The sequence below is a fragment of the Papaver somniferum genome, unplaced genomic scaffold (genome assembly GCF_003573695.1).
Source record: "Papaver somniferum cultivar HN1 unplaced genomic scaffold, ASM357369v1 unplaced-scaffold_125, whole genome shotgun sequence".
NCBI lineage: Eukaryota > Viridiplantae > Streptophyta > Magnoliopsida > Ranunculales > Papaveraceae > Papaver > Papaver somniferum.
Window position 1 is genome coordinate 12621856 of NW_020621603.1, and position 17221 is coordinate 12639076.

At 35.3% G+C, this 17221-nt stretch overlaps 1 protein-coding gene across 1 annotated transcript; it reads left to right on the top strand.

Moving 5' to 3' along the window:
* The first annotated feature begins 7136 nt into the window (after positions 1 to 7136).
* Positions 7137 to 9818, top strand: LOC113331315 (F-box/kelch-repeat protein At3g06240-like). Its single transcript, XM_026578036.1, has 4 exons — positions 7137 to 7439; positions 7545 to 7590; positions 8951 to 9061; positions 9178 to 9818. The coding sequence occupies exons 1-4, from the start codon at positions 7137 to 7139 to the stop codon at positions 9816 to 9818; spliced, it is 1101 nt and encodes a 366-aa protein (XP_026433821.1).
* Positions 9819 to 17221: the final 7403 nt, after the last annotated feature.

The following is a 17221-nucleotide window of genomic DNA, read 5'->3' on the forward strand; positions in this document are numbered from 1 at the left end:
CTTGTGGATACAAAGGAGTTGACTTTCCACATTTTATCTTGAATGCATTAAGTAACATTTCTATATTCTGCCCCTCAAACTGTTTTCCATTATCAGATACCAACTGTGCATGAATTCCAAATCTGCAAATGATATTTTCGAATATGAATGTAAAGATATCTTTGTCGCGAATAAGCTGTACTGCCTTCACTTATATCCATTTTGTGAAATAATCTGTTGCGACTATTAAGTATCTTCTTTGTCCAGTTCCTGGTAAAAATGGCCCCACAATATCTAAGCCCCATTTTCCAAAGTGCCACACACTGGTTGAAGATGACAATGGCGCTCCTGGTGCATGTATTTTCTTTCCATGCCACTGAAATCTTCGCAACGTCTTGATATTTTTTTTGCATCTTCATGCATGTATGGCCAGTAATAACCTTGCATTTTTGCTCTATGTGCCAAAGATCTTCCTCCACTATGATTGTCAGCATCTCCACTATGTAACATTTTTAGCACCTTTTCTCCTTCCTCTCGTGTCAAACATCTGAGTGATGGTCCACTAAAGGATTTTCGGTATAGCAACCCATCTCTTAATTCATAATTCGTTGCTCGGCTCTTTAACTTGTGTATTTCCAATCTATTTCTTGGTGTTTCTCCTTTTGCCAAATATGCATGAAGTTCCATTCTCCAGTCTGCAACATTATTTATTTGTTCTTCTTTTTCATTATCTATTATCATCACATCCACATCTTCCTCTTCTTTATTGATTGATGGTGACAGAAGTGTTTGTATTTTTATGCATCTTGCAGTTGGATCTGTCATCATGCTTGAGATGAAAGCAAAAGCATCTGCGAGTCTATTATCCTTTCTTGAAATGTGCCTCCATTTTATTTTTGGGATTTTCGCTGATAATTCTTCGACCAGCTTCTTGTATTTCTTCAACGATTGTTCATTTGTAGTATACTCTCCTTTTATTTGGCGAATAACTAGCTGCGAATCACTAGTGATCCTTGCATTTTCTAGTTTCATTTCTATTGCGAATTTTAAGGCATGTATCACTGCTTCATATTCTGTTTCATTATTAGTGGATGCAAATTCTAATCTGAATGAAAAAGCCATCTTTATTCCTTCTGGAGAAATTAAAACAATTCCAACTCCATTTCCTTCTCCATTTGATGATCCATCTACCAATATTTCCCATCTATTTGGTTCTGTTAATAAATCTTTTGGATCTCCATGATCTTCTTCTATATCCATCATTTCTTCTACTGCTTCATCTTCTTCTAAAGGAAATTCTGCCAAGAAATCCGCAACAACTTGTGATTTTGGTGAATAAAAAATTTCATATTTAATATCAAAGTGGCCTACTTGTGCATTCCATCTCTCCAACCTTCCTGATCTTTTAGAATTCTTCATCACTGATTCAATTAGTACTTTTGTTAATACCTTTATCTTGTGTGCTTGAAAGTATATGCAGAGCCTAAATGATGCATAAACTAATGCTAAGATTAACTTTTCAATCTTTGAGTAATTCTTCTCAGCAGTATTAAAATTTTTGTTGATGTAATAAATGGGTTTCTCCACTCCTGCGTCTATTCGCAATAACACATCACTTAATGCATGCGACGTTGTAGCAAGGTAGATCAATAATTCTTCTCCTGGTTCTGCTTTTTGTAAAATAGTTGTATTCATAAGATGTTCTTTGATTCCTTGAAAAGCCTTTTCATATTCATCACTCCATTTAAATTTTGCACCCTTCTTGAGTATATCGAAAAAATATTTGCATTTGTCTCATGATCGCGAAATGAATCTACCCAGCGAAACTAGAAGCCCACTCAACTTCTGTACATATTTTATTGTTGCTGGTGTTGGCATGTCACGAACTGCTTGCACTTTTTCTGGATCAACCTGTATTCCTTACTTTGATACAGTGTAGCCTAAAAATTTTCCCGATGCAACTCCAATAGTACACTTGTCAGGATTCAATTTAATGTTATATTGCCGCATTTGTTCAAAAATCTCCCTCAAATCTTGTACATGATCTTTAGCTTCTTTACTCTTTACTAACATGTCATCCACGTATACTTCTAACGTCTTGTATATCCATTTTGCGAACACCTTCTCTACCATTCTTTGGTATGTCGCTCCCGCATTTCGCAAACCAAATGGCATTTTAGTGTAACAATATAAACCTCTAGGGGCAAAGAAAGCAGTATGTTCTTGATCTTCTTCAGCGAGAGGGATTTGGTTATACCCTTTGTATCCATGTAGAGATGATACCCTATCGTTTCCCGCTGCGGATTCTACCATTTGAGGAATATCTGGTAATGGAAAACTGTCTTTGGGGCAAGCTTTGTTTAAATCAGTGAAATCTATGCAAATCCTGATTCCTTTGTTTTTCTTTGGGAAAATGACCATATTCGCTATCCATTCTGGGTATTTAGCTTCTCTTATGACTCCTGCATCAAGCATTTTCTGTAGTTCTTCTTCTATTTGAGAATGGTAAGTTGTTGCAATTTTTCTTATTCTCTGTTTAAATGGTCTCATATTTTTGTTAATCTCCAACTTGTGACATGCAATTGATGGATCTATTCCCGGTATCTCATCCATGCTTCCTGCGAAAACATATTTATATTCTCGCAACAAGTTAACAGTTCGTTCTTCTTCTTCCTTATCCATTTTGGTTCCAATTATCAATATTAGAGGTTCCTCTATAGTCCCAACGTTTATTTCTTTTGTTGGTTCTGCGGCAGTGTAACTGGGTTTAGGTTCTCCCACTGGTGTTGGTTCTTTTATTGTTTCCATAGGCTATTCTCCTTCTTCCGAAATTTCGCTGGGTATTCCTTTGCCTTCTTTTGCCCTTATCATATATACTCTAAATTCTTCTTCTTTCTTTGCTTCCTTTGCCAATTTTCTGCGAAATTGTTTCTTTTTTGCTTGTCCTTCATAATGCTTTACTTCAATCTGATGACATAATTTCGCATTGTCAACATCTCCTCTGATTTCACTTATTCCATTTGGAGTGGGGAATTTAATACATTGATGCAACGTTGATACCACAACTTTTATCGCATGTATCCATGATCTTCCTAATAACATATTATATGGTGATTCCATATCCACTACGCACAATGTTACATGTTTTTCGATTTCTCCAAGTGAAATCGTACCACTATCTCTCCTTTAGGTTTTGTTGTGGATTTTCCAAAGCCGTGAACAAAATATGTTGAACTGGACATTTCTTCATCTTAAAATCCCATTCCCCGGAATGCGTGATAAAATATTATATCAACTGAACTTCCTGTATCGATTAAAGTTCTGTTCAACATCCATTCTCCTGTGGATTTTATTGTTGTCTCCTTCTCTTTTCGTGTAATAAGCACTGTGATGACCAACGGAGATGTGTGGTTCAAATTTTCTTTTGGTATTTCTTCCGCCATGAATGCAATTTTTTGCTTTTCCCAATCTTTCAAGGGTGATGTTTTTTCTACCGCCATAACTTTCCTTCCTTCAAAATTTCGTTTATGTATTCTTCCTTTGATGTTTTCATGGAATTCATTAATCAATGTTTTTGTTATCATATTACACTCCAATCTTTTGCCATTATCATTAATTCTATTCATCTTTCTTCTAACTGATTCACTGATTTATTTAATCACTTTCTTGACTTGAATATTCTCAATCAACAATCTTCAACTTTCGATCTTCAATCTCCCTGTTTCTAGCGCCATTATGTAGTTGCAGGAAATCCTACAGTACACCCCTCGTATGATTTTATTATCAATCAACTCATTTTAGGTTTAAACTCTTTATTTTATTGAACAATCTTTGAATATTTTTACAAGAAAAGATAAAGAAATCAAAAATGATCTCTGTTCTAGACTTTTTCTCTCCTTTTTACTTGTTTCTTACTCAAAAAAGATCCCTCTCATCTTTACAACTTGAACGACTATTTATAGGGAAATACATAGTGGATGACAGCTAATCTGTCCTTTATTTTCGGATATGGCTTGCGACATTTTCGTAATATTACAAATGTTAATTTCACAAGCTCTCTAATTTTCGCAGGACTATCACATCTTTCTCATGATCCTAGCTGACGTCGTTTGTTATATTCTTCCTGAAATTGTTCTGCGACGCTATTGTGTTGTGCCTTTGATAATTTCGTTGAGACATTATTGTTGCGAGATTCTGATCCTACAAAGACAAAATACGGATTTAAATAGTAATTCACAGGTGCCCCATATCTATATATTTTATGTAATTCCTAATTTACCCCTCACTAATTATACTTAGTAGTTAATCATGTTTAGTTAAATTAGTTTGATAATGATTAGCATAAATCATTATCATTGAATTTGTTGATGCAACAACATTAAATCAAGCTATTTATGATCATGAAGGTTTAGATGAAGAACCAATCCAGGAAAGTAAACAAGCTGAATATACAAGTTGCACCAAATACTCATGTATATGTATTAATGTATTGAAATTTTATTTTTTCATTGAATTCGCTATTATTACGCCTGAAAAAGCTCAGTGTCGGCATGGTAAAAGTATGAATACCATGTCGGCAGGTACCTAATCGGCATGACATTCATACTTTCACCATGCCGACACATAGTATCCCCCAAATTTGAAATTGCAGTTGGAATTTTGAAAAATAAAGAGTGCTCCTTAAGTACACCGACGACACATAAAGTTTATTATCGAGCATGCCGGTAGTAGTATCGGCATGGTGTGTTGCTTAACTTGCTATGCCGTCACATGATGCAAATTTCCCAGAAATTTGAGTTTTCTTTCACTTCGTTATCAGCATTGATAGATTTCTTTCAAGCATGCCGTAAACTAATTCTGGTATAGTATTTATTATAAAAATAGTGTCGGTATAGTAAAACAGCATGATTTTCATACTAAAACTATGCCGGTACGTCACACCGACATTGTATTCATGATGAATGCAATGCCAGTATTGACTGAAACTGGAAATTTTCAGTTACAATTTTTTATTCTAACGCAAACGAGTTCTTTAAAAGCAACAATTATCGATAATTAAGTTTCTTTTGAGGAGGCATGTTTATATAATCGATTAATCGTCGAAGAAATTTGTGAAGCAACGATGAAACCTTGGAATCGATGATAGAGTTTAGGAGCCAGCAAAGAAGGAAAAGAGAATTTGAATAGGAATTGGAAGGATAGATTTAGGTTTGATTAAGTTTTTATTCATTTAAAGGATAGGTTAGTACTCCCCCCCCCCCCAAAACACCCCTTGGCATGACTGTAAAGATGGGAATATTAACTCATATCCCCTAATTATTATGCACATCCTCAATTGCGTGTTCTAAGAAAACTCTTATTTAATTACTCCCTCCGTTTCAAAATAATAAGCAGGTTTCTGTGTAAATTTACACACAAACCTACCTATTATTTTGAAACAGAGGTAGTAGTTGTTAACGAATTGAATTTTTTCAAACTAGCTTAGTTAGATTAAGTTGTAGATTATAATTACTGTTGGTGAATTAGAGTTATGGATTTTCAAAGAGCCAATGTACCGCAAAACATGAAGTATTTTTCCATATTTTTTGTGAACTGAAAAGAGTAATTTATTAGTCTGGGTACAAACCTTACAACACCTTTTTTTTTTGAACGATTTTTTTGGGGACCAGCCTTTTTTTGGGGAACCATTGTTTTATTTTGGGTAAGACATTAGAAGTAAATCTAGGTCACCCCTTATCTAAAACCTAAATTACCCTCCTGACTAATTTTGGGTGTTGATTAGTTAGTGTTAATAATAGTTAGTATAATGATTAGTGAAATGATTAATAAAGATAATAAGTGAGATTAAAAAATCAGATGGGTTTTTTAAAAAAGAAGTAGAATTATTGAGAGATTAAAGTTAGACAAGATGAAGAAGAAAAACATGAATTTTTTTTTTTGAGTTCACTAAGCTTGAGTATTCAAGTGATGATAGCTCATCTGAATCTTCATCTCCTTCCTCTCCTAGAGTATAATTTGTTAATCTTCGCAATGATCCTGATATGAGTTATTTCTTAGATGGTGATTGTATTCTTCCCCAAACTCAATCTCAAGATGAAAATGATAGATTTTACCAACCACAACCGGAGGAAGAGTATTTGAGTACCCAGGTATGCTTCAAACTTAGATAATGTTTGTTGAATTGATCCAAAATTTCAAAAAAAATGTAAATTTTTAAAGGAGATTTAAGGCAGTTTTGTTACCAAATGTGAAGAGCATGTAACCTAACATATCTGGTGGTGTCGTTCGGCTACTTTTTCCAAAGACGCGGGTAATCGAACTCGCTTTTAATGGAGGTTTTTGGTAGTTCGGTTAACAAACATGTTGCCGAACTTTTTTATAGGATTTACATAGCCAAGTTCGGTTTTCCCGCAATGTTGCCGAACTTTAGGGTCTAGTAGTTCGGTTGGTTCGCAAACTTCATACTAACCAAACATCTAATCGAACTTTAAGTAAAAATAAGATTATACCAAGTGTAAGAAGTTCGGTTGGTTCGGAAACTTCAGCCCAACAACATATCTAACCGAACTTAACAAACAAAAAAAATCAAAAGTTACAGAGAGATATTCGGTTACCTAGTATAAAATGACAGGTAACCGAACTTTATACTTCACAATTTCTTTGAGTCCATCTTGTTCGTTTGGTTATATGTTCAAACTGCTTTACCAACCGAACTTCGTGTTCAGTTATTGCGATAAAATTATCTTGTTTCCGAACTTGTTTGTGATTGCAATTGACGTTGTTCCATTTCTTGTAGATTGAATGCCAACCTATACCAATGGATGGTCAACCTTCTCCGGTTGATATGTTGTTCGAAGATACATCCCATCACTATGTCAATGATTTGATATTTGACTTACCTATTGATGCGAAGAATTAGGCTAGAGAACATGCCAAGAAAGCCATGTGCGTATTAGTTTTGAATGGAAAAGAAAGCAAAACTTGTTTTGAAATGGTTTGTGAGAGAAGTGGAGACCCGGATGTTAGTCACAAGAGGAAGGGTTATGTGTATAAAGGAAAGACGACGAGGAAGAACACAACGTGCTCAAAGAAAATAAAATGCCCGTTCAAGCTAGTATTTAAGAAGTGCAAAAAAAATGAAGGAATAGGTTCTATTTATGGTTGCTGTGGAAGGTCATCATAACCACCCTCGTACGGAGCATCTTGAAGGACATTCAATGGACGCAAGGCTCACTCCTCAACAAGTGGAGAAAATAGCTAAATATAGGAGAATGAGTATTTCACCACTTAATATGCTTCGCTTACTAAAGGATGATAACAAGGATAACGTATCATCGTTTTCCACCATTTACAATGCAATTGAGACAATTAAAAGGAATGAATGGAATGATAGACAAGTCATGCAACAATCGTTTTTTTTTCTTTTGGCTCGAGAGAAAAGCTACGCGCTTCAAAAGAAGGTAGGTCCGGAAGAAGAAATAACACATCTTTTCATTGCTCATCCGAAGAGTGTTTAATTGGATCATTGCTTTCATGAAGTTTTTATAATGGATTTCACTTACAAGACTAACAAATACGATATGACATTGTTGAACATTGTTGGTAATAAAGGTAAAGTTCGGTTGAAAAACAATTTTAACATTTTTTTTGCGAACCAACCGAACTACCAGTTTGGTAACCTAATTTTAAATTTCATGGAACCGAACTGTTCTTCGTGTTCTTCATTTCAAGAAGTTCAGTTAGAAAGATAAGTTTTTTTTTGAAACTCGTCCTAACCGAACAACACACTGTAACTTCCATTTGAACCCTATTTTGATGATTTCAATTTAACGAATCAAAATCAAATTAAAAGTAATGGGTTTGTAGGAAAATACATGTGGATTTTTGTCATGGTAGTTTCAGGGTTCTTCTTGCGTCTATTATAGCCGATTATGACTTCACTTTCCGGTACCACTTCTTTATTAATCTCAATTCATTTGGGAGATTTGCTAGATTTGCTAATTCGGGACCTTTTCCGGGGAATCTTAGGGTTTTCTTTCGAAGAACCATTCTTATACTCGATTGATTAATTGACGATGAAGATTTTACGAATCGACGATTAATCGATGAAGACGATGTTGAAAGGAAGAAAAAAAGAGAAGAAAAAAAATTCTCCCAAAACCTGTTTGTTCGGCTAGGGTAGGGTCTGATTTTGATTTTTTGTTAATATATTAGATTAGGTTAAATTTATATTTTCGTATTTATTAGTTTAGTTATAACCTTAATTAGGGTTAAGGGAAAATTAGTAATGTCTAAACTTTAGGACATCCCTTATAAGTATAGGGTAGATGGCCTTATAAAACAATGGTCGCCCAAAAAAAGGCTGGTCCCCAAAAAATCGTTCTTTTTTTAGTTAGCTGAAATCCCATGTCGGGCTATTAGTTGGGCATCCAAACCACCACTGAAAGGTGTTTATATGACACCCCTTTTTGAGCCTAACTAAATTGGGCTTAAAATTAGAAGCCTCCGATTATTTTCAGCGCCCCCAATTATGCGAGAATATAAAAGCAATCTTTCATGTAAATTTTCCATGTAGTTGTTCTTTTCTGCGGCTGTAGACAACCCTAATTTATATTCTTCCACCATTGGTAACAAGTGGTAGAAACCTTATAGTGATTGAAAGATTAAGGCATAATGAAGTTTAACAAACAAATCCTAGCTAATCGTTCTATGCAACTGAAACGGAAGAAAACTAAGAAGAGGAAACAAAAGAAGAAACCGCAGCAACCACTGTCGGGCCTTCCAGAATAACTCATCCTCGAAATTCTTCACAATTTACCCGTCGAATCTCTGTTAAAATTCAGGCGTGTCTGTAATAATCTGAACACCCTTTTCAGAAACCCTAACTTTTCCGACAATAACTCTAATTTCCTTATAATATACAAGGAAAAACTATACTCTATAGATTATGATTCATCAACATTATTGTCAGATATTGATAATGCACCTATTAAAGAAATTCGTTATCCAGTCTACTGTTTAACAGATAAATTAAAAATATTTGGTTCTTGTAATGGATTGGTTTGCTCAAGACATTGTGATGGTATAATATATAAGGTGTAGAGACACTCCACTCATCGCCAATTGGTTTTGAGTTGGAAGCCCACATACTTCTAACAATTTGGAACCCAACTACTAATGAATATAAATTAATACCAGGATCAGCATTTGTACTACCAGTTAGATTTCGAGCCATATCTTTTCCTGGATACATTAGCTTTGAGTATGAGTTTGGTTATGATGCATTAAATCAAGATTACAAGTATGTAGAAATCGCGGGTAGTTCAACTCGCAAGGAATCTGAAGTCGATGTCTATTCGTTGAAATCAGTTACTTGGAGACGAATCCAGTATATCCCGTACCTAGTTTCCAATGGACATAGTGTATCAGCACCCGGGGTGTCCTATAATGGCGCTCTTCATTGGATTTCCAAATCCTATTCAGGAAACAAACGCAAAGTTTTAATTGCTTTGGATGTTGGAAACGAGAGTGTTCAAGAGATCCCACAACTAGAAAACTTGGGAGCCGGGAAATTTGGTGCTTATGGATATGTCAGTGTGTTGGATAATTGCCTAGGCATGCTTTGTAGTAGTCGTGTGGATGGTTATGAAGTATGGATGATGAAGGACTATGGATTGAGAGAATCCTGGACGAAACTTTATACAATCTCCACAGTCATTGATGTTAAGTCTGTCCGGTCAGTTCAGTACTTGAGGAAGATGGAGTGTTTAAAAAACGGCGAGATTCTACTAACAATTAAACAACATGAGGTTTCTAATTTGGCTGGTGAGAAGGCCTAGGTTTTGTATAACCCAAAGGAAAGAGAAACTAGGATTGTGAAGCATAATAAGAATAATGGTTTATACGAGAATGGTTTTTCAGAAGTATTCCAAGTGGAGACTTATGTAAATAATTTAGTTTCACTCAACTCTGGTACATATTTGGGGGATAAAAAGCAGGAGGACAAAGATATGTGGAAATCAATGGTATGCACTATGGATTGAAGCCACATTGTGTACCCAGGTAGACTTATACGACTGCTCAACCTCCATAAAGCTTTTTTTCAACTTAAGCTTTTAGACCTGTTGAAGAGCTTTTCTTCTCCCAATAATTATGTTCTGGCTTTGAATTGTAAGAGTCTTCAATTTGATGGTTATGTTATTGTAAACACATGATTTCGACCAATAGCCAAAGACAGTGATGGGGGCTCCGGGTATAAGCCAGAGCCGCCATCGACAAGGCCGGGGGCACCATGCACGATGACGTAGTATGAGTGGGTTGCCTCCAAAGGCGGGTTGTCCTCAAGATGATGACTGGCGGGTGCCTAAATAACTCCAACTGTAATAGTACATGTGTACGGCTAATAATAGAAGACTTACTAAAAAAGATATTAGGGTACACGTGTACGGTATTCGTATGTCAGGTTTTTCCTATAAAAGGAGGAATTCCTCCCAGCAAGAGGTAGAGTTCTTCAGATAATTGTATTGTGTATTGGGATTAATCTCCTCATTACCCTATAATAATTTAAGGGTGTTTACGGTTATCTTTATATCCATCTAGGTGCCTATCCTCTAATCCTAAAGCTGCTGCAATTACAAGCAAGTAAATAGGATGCAGTCATGCAGATCTGCATTTGTCGTTAGCATAAGTCATTCGGTCTCTTCTTATATCTGTTTATTGTCTTAATTATACCTTTTAGTATCATATCTGTTTCTCGATCTGCATTTGTCATTATAAATGTAAGCCACGCTCTTCTGGTGGTCCAATACAATTTCAATACGTATATGTTTCTCTTTCCCCTTGTGTATGCATATGATTTTAATTAGAGTGAAACTGGATCTGGCAGACTGTTTTAGTGATTTAGTTTGTTGCTGATGTTACTAAAATTCATTATCATGTCTTCATTTGTTTATTTTTGAGGAACTAGAAAGTTTGCTAAAACAAGACCGTTGAATATATGTCATATGCTAGATGTTATAACCTTTTAAGAATTTCTACCCGTAAGAACACCAAAGCCTACGTAGTTGATATCTATAGCATAAGGTCTACTATAAAACTTGGACCACCCGGAAGATTTTTTGAAAGAGCGCTTCATTGGTTTGCAGAATCCTGTTTAAGGTTAGAACCCGTCAAATGAATTTAGTTCACACAATTACAGCTTACAATGCTAAAAATCAAGGGTCGAGCTTTTGACATTTTGTTTACCCAGATTATAAGATAAGATTACTGTATATATTTCATAAAAGCATTTACGGAAACCAGAAAGGAACAATGATCCAGCTCGAGCTCATAAAGTCTAGTTTTACCCCCTTCGAAGGTAAATTATATAAAAACGCAAGTAATTAAGGTTGAATCAGTTTCGACCATCACAAAAAGCCTTGAAAAAAAAAACTGTAGTAGACGTGCGAAATGATGTGTAGATAGATTATATAAGAAAACTTTATGAACAGATGACTCCGATTGAAAGCAAAAAAGTGGAGCTTACGAGAAATCCAATATGTACTAAAAAATGATCCCAGTATGTACTAAAAATGCAGCAAAAAATCCAAGTGTCGTTTGCTTTATTAGTATTCACACACTCTTTCTCTTCGTCCCTTTTTATGTGATGAACCTCCTGTTTTTTCCTATAAGCAGGAGATCTGAATATGCGACAACTAAACAAGCAGCAAAAACTTGTTTTTGGAAAATTAACAAAACATCATGACCAGATAACAAATACACAGCATCTATTATAAGTACAATCCAAAAAAATTTAACATGGCTAGGGAAATTTAGATTTAGAACGGGAAACTACCATCAGTTGTTGAACTATAATTCTTTAAGCACGGATTATCGAAGGGAAAGGAAGCAGCTCTATCAAAAATATCACACGAACTGTCAGACTACACAAAGGTTGAAGCACTAACATTTTTCCTTGTAGCTGGCACATAGGGTAAACTGCATTCATAAACGAGCGAGATTCATAAAGAGATATAGAAACCAAATATGCAAGAAGATGAGAACATGATACATAAACGAGATTCATTGCATCATTGCATCATTTCAGATTCCTAATAAATACAGGTCCTTTATTCTTCCTTCCAAATTTCTAAAATCTTAAAGTATTTAGGTTATGGAAGAGAAGAATAAAAACAAATGACATGGTTTTGTGCTCAACCAGCCAACCGAAATTATTAGAATTGAATTACCAGAGAAAAGATATACACGTTCTCGTGGGATCTCCAAACATATACTTCCCCTGCAATAGAAAATCTGAAGTTTTACGTGACTTATGAAAGAAAGGTAATATCAAAAGCTATTAAAAGTTTAGTGGTAAAATGATTTATACTATGCTTTTCATGCATGTTCAACATTGAAAATATACTTCACATCAAAAAGACGGGGATAAATTTCTAGTGATCCTGGAAAACATAAGTATCAGGGAAGGAGATCCATAAACGACGAGAAGAACTATGATACATTCTCATGGAGAATGTAGTAGAATGTAGTAGATCTTGTAAAGTTTTCCGAAGGATTTCTAAAAAATCCTTTAGAGCATTACAAGATCAAAGACATTCGCCATGAAAATGTATTGGGGATTTAAAACTATATTGATTTAGACAACCATTTAAAACTATATTGATCGAAAAGACAGGGATAAATTTCTAGTGATCCGGTAAAATATTTGCAGACGACGTACAATTCTGTAAATGTGCCAACACAGGCACATTAATACAAACCCCATATGTGAGCTACTAAAGAGACGGAAGTAAATCAACCTTTGTACAGAGAAACAGAACTACAGATGCTTCCTTTGTCAAGGGATAAGAGATCAAAATACTTCCAACAAAGAAGAAAATATTAATGATACATCTTGCGTCATTAAAATGTTGACATTTGATGACCACCAAGTATCAACAACACACGCATGGGGTTTGATTTCACCAACAAATAACCTCCTAAAAGCCTAGCCAGGTAAACATAATCGTATGTACTTTGTTAAAAAGCAATTAAGATAACATCAACAGCATCAACTATTCAAAATTCAGTTGGAAACTAATTCAATTGTATTCAGTTAGTTAACAAAATAATTAGAAGCTAACATTACCCAGATCAATTTAAAAAATATCACCAAAATCAAGTAATATCAACATACACTAACAATGTACTAAATAACAATGTACTCACTGAAATTCACTAATTATCTTACTCACAAGAGTCCCTTCGAGTGACAGAATTAAATCAGCAAGTTGGTCGGCTGATCAAATGTAAGTAACAGGGAAGGAGATCCATCAGACAATGAGAACTATGATACATTCTCATGGAGAATGTCGTTGACATTGTAAAGTTTTCTGAAGGATTTCTCGGGCCAAAAAATCCTTCAGATCTTTACAAAATCAAAGACATTGTCCATGAAAATGTATTGAGGATTTAAAACTATTTGATTTAGACAACCATTTGGTAGTTTTTATCCTCGTCTAGTCTCCTCTGTCTAATGGGTATCCATCGGACGAGCATCATCACCTAATTATTTAAAACCATGAAATTAAATGAGACGTATATCATAACAGGTGAAGTTTACTGATGAGCAACTACAAGACCCGTTCTCTTAACATCTGAGGGACTATAAGCTTATGCTGAATGCGTGGATGAATATTTTGGTAATACATACTCAAGAAGATGCTCAAGGTCTTGCTTTCCGTAAAGCAGAATGTAGGATCAGATTCTCGCAACAATTGTGTCTCAGCGAAACTATCAATGGAATTGCACAATAGCGTCGCAGAACAGTTTCAGAAAACAACGTCAGCAAATATCATGGGAAAGATGTGATAGTCTTGCGAAAATTAGAGAGCTTGCGAAGTTAACATTTGTAAGGTTGCGAGAATATCGCGAACCATATCCGAAAATAAAGGACAGATTAGCTGTCATGTACTATGTATTTCCTTATAAATAGTCATTCGAGTTGTAAAGGAGGGGGAGATCTTTTTTGAGTGAGAGATAAGTAAATAGGAGAGAGAAAGTTGAGAGCAGAGATCGTTCTTGATTTCTTTATTTTCCTTGTAAGAATATTCAGAAATTAATCAATAAAATTAAGAGTGTAAACCTAAAAATAGGCTGATCGACGATAAAATCATACGAAGGGTGTATTGTAGGATTTCCTGCAACTACATAATGGCGCTAGAAACAGGGAACGATTGAAGATTGAAGACTATTCTAGAAAAAATCGAAGATTAACATTGAGATTTGAGAAAATTTAAAGTAGTTGATTAAGAATTTTTCATAATTTCTTGAAACACTGTTAGCATTGAAGAAATGGCTAGAAGAAGAAATACATCCGAACAACCAACTACTATTAGAAGAAGCAAAAGAATTGCTGGAAGAGAAAGAAGTGAAATGGGAGAATCTACTAGAAGGATAAATAATAGAGAAAATATAATTCAATCACCAATTCAACAAACACTAGTTCAAGAGAGGAATACAGATTATGATAGAGTGAGCGTACACACTTGGCGATCAAATTCAGCAGAAGAAATAGAAGAAGAGCAACAAAATAGAAATTACAGACAGGAAGAGAGAAATCAAGAAGCAGATGAAGGAATAATTCATGGAGATGAAGAAATTGGAGCGTTAGAAACATTGAGACGAAGAATACATGAGGAAAGAAGAGCTGAGACGGAAGAGCATGCAAATTTAACAAGAAAAAATCACGAATTAAGGATGGAGAATATCATATTGCAAAATAGAAGATCGAGAAGTATTACAAAATCATATTCCAGATCAAATAGAAGAGAAATGAGGCAAAATTCACCTACAATCAATGTTGGAAACAATATTCAGGAAGAAATGTCAAATCCTAATGAAGAATATCGCGAAAATAGAGAAAGAATTGATGATCGTTACATTCCACAAAATGAAACTTTTGATGATAGGCAAATTAGAGGAAATCAAGAGAACGGGCAAATTCAGAGACAAAGTAACCAAGATGGCGAAGGAAATCAAGAGGAGGGAAGAAGAATTTTACATGTGAGAGAAAATCAAAGAAATCAACAGACAATTGAAGAAGAAATTGAAAGACATAATGCTGAACAAGCACGTATAATCTGTGAACGTGAAAAGTTGAGAGCGGAAATGGAAGAGCAAGAGCAAGAGCTTCAGGAGACAATTCGCCAGAACAATCATGACAACCGAGAAAGAAGGCGTATACAAAACTGGAATAATGATAATCTCAATGAGGAGTATGATAGAGTGAAGAGAATGGCTGAAAGACAGCGAATTGAGTTGATAAGAAATGAACAAAATTATGGAGGGGAAAATGAACAACATCATCACTTGCGAATTCAAGATAGGGATGAGGAAGAGAATCGCAGAAGAAGACGAGATGAGGATAATGAAGAAGAGATACAAAATTTTGCAAGAGAAGATAAACGTGAACGCAGAAGAAGAGAAGCAAAATTAAAGAGACCAATGGGTCAAGATTCAAGAGTAAATCAACAAATCTTGAAAGAATTAGAAGAAATGAGAGGAATGCTAAATAATAGAGGAGAAGTAGGTAGAAGACAATTGGATGAAGCAATAGAAGAAGCTGCGAAAACTCCATTTACCAGAGAAGTACAATTAGGAAGAATACCACCGAAATGCAATTTGACCGCATTAACCAGCATTTTCGATGGAACAACTTGTGCAATTCAACACATTAAATCTTATGTGAGGTGCATGTTAAAATGGGAAAATCACGATGCGGTATTGTGCAAATATTTCACATCCAGCTTAACAGGATAGGTGATAGACGCATTTATGTGTCTAATATAGCTCATTTGTATATATTGTTAGTACTCGATATTGTACTTACTTGGTTATTTTATGTATTTGTAGGTGTTTTTGGAAAATAATCTCTTGCGGCGAATTTGGCTAAAAATGTGGCATTTGGACCTCCGTTGATAACGTACCGGAAGCGCCTCAGAAGTGTACCGGAAGTATCCCAGAAATACCCCGGAGGAACCCCGAAAAAAAATGCGGAAAATGCCCCAGAGGACACTTGCTATACGGACCCTTGATTTTGGATAAGGGGTAACCTAATTACTAAGAGGTGACCCATTTCCAGGCATCTGCTAAAGGGAGACCATCCACAGATAAGGGGAGGTCAACTTCTCAAATTCAAAAGAAAATTTTAGCGGGAAAAAAGGCAGCAGCGTCAACAGTTTTGGATCAAGGATTTGAGCGACCTAGCAGGAGATTCAATGGGCAAATTTGATACCCACGGACTCTACAAGACATAAGGGACCTGTTAGAAGCGATTAGACCCATCTAATTGGGCTGGATAAGTCACAAAATCCACACAAAGTCAAGACAGTGCACACGGTCCCTGTTTAGGTTTTTGAATTGGTTTGAAAGATTTGGGAGAGATTCTTGCGTGGGATATACTTCAAAACAGTTGAGTTCAAGTCAGAGAAGATTTTGGGAGCAATAGAATAGCTCACAGACGCATACAAAGATCGACAGATGGAATTATTGTTCAAACTGCACGTGAAGAATAAGAGATTTATTCTCGAATTTGATCGAGTTTCTAGGGAATCTGAAGGCTATATAAGTGTTGGTTTACATTAAAGAAAGGTTAGAAACCTTTAGGAGAGAGTTTAGAGTCGATGAGAGCCTAGGAGAAGCAATTATAGAGGAGACAACGCTGCTGCTGCTGCCATTAAAACTTCTGAAGAACACGAAGAACAGACTCGCAGAGTCAGTCGTTCCTCAGCAGACTTATTTTCATACCACTGTCGTTGTTTCACGGCAGTAGATAGTTATCGTTTACAGCAGTCTTAAATTACCATACTCTTTTGTAACAGTGGCGCTGTAACACCACTACAGCGTTGCTAATTCCTATTTCATCATATAATCATCAATAAAAACATCTATTTTAGCCATGAATTTATCTTGTGAGTATGTTTTTGGGATGAGGAGCTAAACCCATTAGCCGAGACGACGGAGGAAGCCATTGGTAATTTATTGGTATAATTCTAATTTTTATATTTATTTGCAATATTATTATTTGATTATTTGCACGAATTAAAATTGAATTAATAGTTTTTATTGAGTAATTGTGAATTGACTTGATGAAGCATGCTGGGTTTTAGTAACTTTTGATGTTTTATACTTTTTAATTACAATTATTACTTCAAAAACTTATTTGAGGCAAATATTAGAATTGATTTTAAAGATAAAATTGCAT